The sequence below is a fragment of the Orycteropus afer genome, unplaced genomic scaffold, assembly GCF_000298275.1.
Source record: "Orycteropus afer afer isolate SDZICR_OR568_19922 unplaced genomic scaffold, OryAfe1.0 scaffold00226, whole genome shotgun sequence".
Taxonomy (NCBI): domain Eukaryota; kingdom Metazoa; phylum Chordata; class Mammalia; order Tubulidentata; family Orycteropodidae; genus Orycteropus; species Orycteropus afer.
In genome coordinates this window covers 1533666-1538531 of record NW_006921813.1, presented here as the reverse complement: position 1 = coordinate 1538531, position 4866 = coordinate 1533666, and the positions used below count along the sequence as shown (strand labels likewise).

General features: G+C 34.3%; 1 protein-coding gene across 1 annotated transcript; it reads right to left on the bottom strand.

Annotated features, from left to right (window-relative positions):
• Positions 1-1434: 1434 nt before the first annotated feature.
• Positions 1435-3270, bottom strand: GJE1 (gap junction protein epsilon 1). Its single transcript, XM_042782045.1, is given in 4 exon segments — positions 1435-1590; positions 1592-1831; positions 2371-2553; positions 3232-3270. Coding segments are annotated over 4 exon segments (618 nt in total).
• Positions 3271-4866: the final 1596 nt, after the last annotated feature.

Below are 4866 nucleotides of genomic sequence, written 5' to 3'. Positions count from 1 at the left end.
ATTCAATTGTTGCATGTGATGGGAGAGATGATATATTAAATTTTTGAATGACATTTTCCTATATTAACACATTGGATAAATTAACCAAACTTAGTTTTCTAAACTTTAACATTAACCACATTAACTTCAAAGAACACTGAAAGTTTCTTCTGAACTGGCTAATCATATTACGGTGAATGAATGATCTATTGATCTCTTTAGAGTAATTATCAATTTACAAGTGGATTTTCTCCTGTGCTTTCATGTGGAGAAATCCTCAGTGATTTTTAAAATAATAAATCCAGAAAGTCATGAACATAAGCTTAACAATCCTTAAGAAAAAATGGAAAACATTAGTATTTGGTTGACTATATGTATTTCCCAAATAAGGCATCGGTATAAGGCTATTATAACATAAGGATTCAAAATGATATAAAATTAAGATAATTGTTTGTATGGTAGGCTGATAAAAAGTAATGCATATATATATATATATATATATAATATCTCTGAAATAATTTCACAATATTGAGGACATCTAATTTAACATACAGGTAATTTTCCATCTCAGTAATCTTGAATGGATGCTCTATTGGAAGAAACTTTTGACCAACTCAGATTAATTTACCTGCCATATCCAGCTAACTAGAGGAAAATGAACATAATTCTTGAAATAATACCTATTAGGGTATTCCTCATCTTGTTATGGCATATTAAGCTATAATCATAGGAAATATATGGGCACAGTGTTCTTTATTTCAACAAGAAACAAGGAAACAAAGCATCACATTTTCTATAACATTATTTATTTGTTTGGTAGCTATCATTTAATATGAAAAAATTTCAGAGAAACAGTATAAATGAGTAAAATATTAATAACATAATTGCTCCAGTTCTTCAAATACTGATCCAACTGTGGAATGACTCTTTTAATAATTAATTCACAACTGTTGTGCTTAAGTTATATTTTGCAGAAATAACTACATCCACAACGTTAAAGCTATATGGTGCAGTGGAAAGAGAAATGATTTTTTAATCAGGCAATCTGAAATTGGAATCCTAGTTGTATGACTTTGGGCATAGAAATTAACCTCCCTCAACTTGATTTTCAACTTTGTGCATGAGAGAAATAAAAGCTTCTCTGGTCACAAAGTGCCGTCATCAAGCAAAGTGTTGTATATGAGAAAATTCTGTAAAAGTGCTGTTCAAACATGAGTTAACATGAGTTCCATGTATATATTCTAATGAAATAAATGACAAATGCAGAATAGAATGAAATCTTTGTTCCATATTTGCCTTAGAACTTTGTATTAGGTAGAGATTTCCGATACACTGTCATAAGATTAAAACACAGATGTTTATGTTTGAAATTGAGGTTCTTACTGAATAAGATAAAACTAAGTAAAAAATATTGACAAATGACAGTGGCGTAGCAGTCGGTTATCAACTCTCTAATCATTGCCAAATTAGAAAGCATGGTCTTCTAAATATGATCTAAAAAATTTCAGCAACACATAATATTATTGTGATGATGGTAAATGTATACATTGCAATCAGAAAAATGGTTTTCTCAAAGTGTTGTGGCACCAGGCATCTTATGATGTTACTTTTTTTCTTTCAGAGAGCTAGCATCACAAAGGTAAATAGGTTCTACTTGGAAAACAAAGAGGTGAATCTGAAGCCAAAATGCTATCGCTTCTAGACTAGTTCTGAATAGGACAGAAAGAATATAAAGCACCGTGTAAATGGGCTTTTAAAGAAAGCATTCTTCGTTGATGCTTCTACGTGCAGCATGAAGGTGAAAAATCGCTCCTGGTACCAGGATGATCACTAGTTGCAATGCCCAGAATACCTACAGTATGTCAGAAATATGTTGGCCAAGTCAATCAATCAACATGTAAGCAAAAAGTACAGTAAGAAATACACTCGCTGTCAAAAAGGTTAACCTAAAATGCATAAATGTCATAAATTCTTAGAAGCAGTAAAATCCATATAATGAAGACGGTAATGTTGAATGTTATTTACTTACTATGCTTTTTAAAACTTTAAACCTAGTATTTGTGAGAAAATATAATCGTATTTTACTGCTATCTATTAATTATTAATAATGATGAATGACTTTATTTTTGTAGCTACTTCATTTTCTAAATACCAGCCTGGAATATAATTTTGACTTGAATAGCTCATAGAATGCTGGTGTTGGAACAAACCAACTCAGCTTTATTTACCTGGAATATCCAGCTAGTTAGAGGAAAATGAAAATAATTCTTGAAATAATACCTGTTAGAGTATTTCTCATCTTATTATGGCATTATTTTACTTTTAAAAAGAAAAAAAAAATATATATATATATATGTTGTAAAGTTTAAGTATGTAAAGGAAAAAACTTACTTGTGGAGTGATTGGCCTTAACTGATTGTAACAGAAGAGATTTATTTCCCTCTTGTCTGGATCACAGCTGAAGTGTAAAGCCTCATTCCCATAGACTGCAAAGCCCAGCACCCCAAGGAAAAACATTCGGACTGATCCAAAGAACAGGATGTGGAATTGACTAATAATTGTTGGAGGCTTTGCCTGAAATCATTTTAGGAAGGGGGAAAAAAGTCATTTGAAAACAAGCATTTCAGAAAGCCATTTTAAACCACGTGTTCATTATCACTTTTTTAAAAAATGTAGAATTCATGAAATTTTAAAGCAGGATAGACCCTTAGAGATCATCAAACCAAATGCAATCCTGCATTAAGAGATTTCTCATCCTCTTTTCACTCTCAAAATATCAAATATAACAGCCTCACAGAGACATCTTTCTAATGACTGTGGAATTTGGAAATTTTTAAAAAAATTAAAATCCAGTTAATATCCTCTATCACTGTAATCCTTTTGCAATAAAATCCCAAGAATCTTAGTCTATCTGGTAGCTATTTTAGAAGATTAGATAACAACTCAGTGTTAAACTCATTAGCATACCTACTCTCTTAAAAACTTGGTGATGTTTCTTTAGTATTACATGTCATTGCAGCTTATTTTCTATGTCTTAGTCATGAAACTGAGAGAGTAAACTGCTTTAAAACACCATCAGTTGAAGTTACTTCCTGAATTCTTTGACTTACAGTTTTAAATTCTGAATACTTTGAAATTTATATTTGATATTTACATTATTCTCCATATATGTAGAGTGCATGAGTGTTTCATGAAAACCAGGCTAAAATATACAGTCAAGACTCACATAATTGATTTCTCATACATACTTACACATCCTTCATAGAAGTTCTTGATGTAATTCAGAGACATGTCTCAGGAGGTGCTATCCTGTCATCACTGTGGATTCTTTTTGATCTGTATTGCCAATTCACTCACCGGAATCAAACTCTTATATTCTTTCATGGCTCTTATAGCAGAAAACACTTATCACTGCAAATGTCTCTCCCCTCCTACTTTTCTTTCTGTCTTTTTAAAAAATTTGCTTTCATAAATCTCTGGGGCCCCATCAACTTTCCAATTTTGTCCCCAAAGAAAACAAACACAAGAAAGAAAAGCAGAGGGCATGTAGTCAACCTAATAATCCCTTAACTTGCACCATCAGCATGGCCAGCAGACCGCCAGAATTGCCTGCATCAGAATTGCTTAACCAGTAGCCTCTTTAGCTTGGAATTTTCTCCTCAAATTTCCAAGTAATTTGTTGTTGTTGTTGTTTTATGCCGTCGAATTTCCAAAGCGGTATCACTACAGAAGTAGATTGCCCAACCTTCCTTCCAAGGAGTGGCTGGTGGATTTGAACTGCCAGCCTTCTGGTTAGCAGTCAAGAAGTGCCTTAGGCATTACGCTACCAGAGTTCCCAGTAATCTATTACATATTTTAAATTATATAAATGCTGTTGTTGTTGTTATGTGCCTTCGAGTTGGACCCAACTCATAGCGACGCCTCCTTGGGTTTCCAAGGTGGTATCACTACAGAAGTAGATTGCCCAACCTTCCTTCCGAGGAGTGGCTGGTGGGTTTGAACCACAAGCCTTCTGGTTAGCAGTCAAGTGCCTTAGGCACTATGTTATCAGAGCTCCTAAATTATATAAATAAATAAATATACATATACTTGTGTCATCAGCAAATAGAAAGATTAGATAGCAATCTTTGGGGGCAATGAGTTTATTCTGATGAGGGAGGAAAAACTCAGAAAATGTGTGGGTGAGAATGGTGTACAACTCAAAGAATATAATCAATGTCACTAAATTGTACTAGTAGAAATGTTGAATTGATGTATGTTTTGCTATGTATATTCTCAACAACAAATTTAGAGGTAAAAAGGTAATTATACATAGTTTTCTACAGATATACTGTTCAATAGGTATATGCATACCTGGTGTTTTTTTTTTTTTAACTCACTCTATACATATTGAGGGAGCTCTGGTAGCATAGTGCCTAAGGCATTTGACTGCTAACCAAAAGGCTGGCGGTTCATACCCACCAACCACTCCTCGGAAGGGAGGTTGGGCAATCTACTTCCATAGTGATACCACCTCAGCAACCCAAGGAGGGGTCGCTATGAGTCAAGTCCGACTCAATGGCACATAACAACAGCAACATACATATTGAAGCAGCTCTCATGGTGCAGTGGTTAAAGAATTTGGGTGCTAACCTAACGGTCAGCTGTGTGAACCCATAAGCTGCTCTGTGGGAGATAGATTGGGCAGTGTGCTTCCATAAAGATTACAGCCTTGGAAATCCTATGGGGGCAGTTCTACTCCCCCTATATTGTTGCTATGAGTCTGAATTGAGTCGATGGCAATAAGTTTGGTTTTTGGTTTTCAGTACGTATTGAGCACCCACTATTGCCAGCTACTGGACAGAGTGCTAGGAATGTGTTGAGATTAAAAATACTAGATCTCGTGGG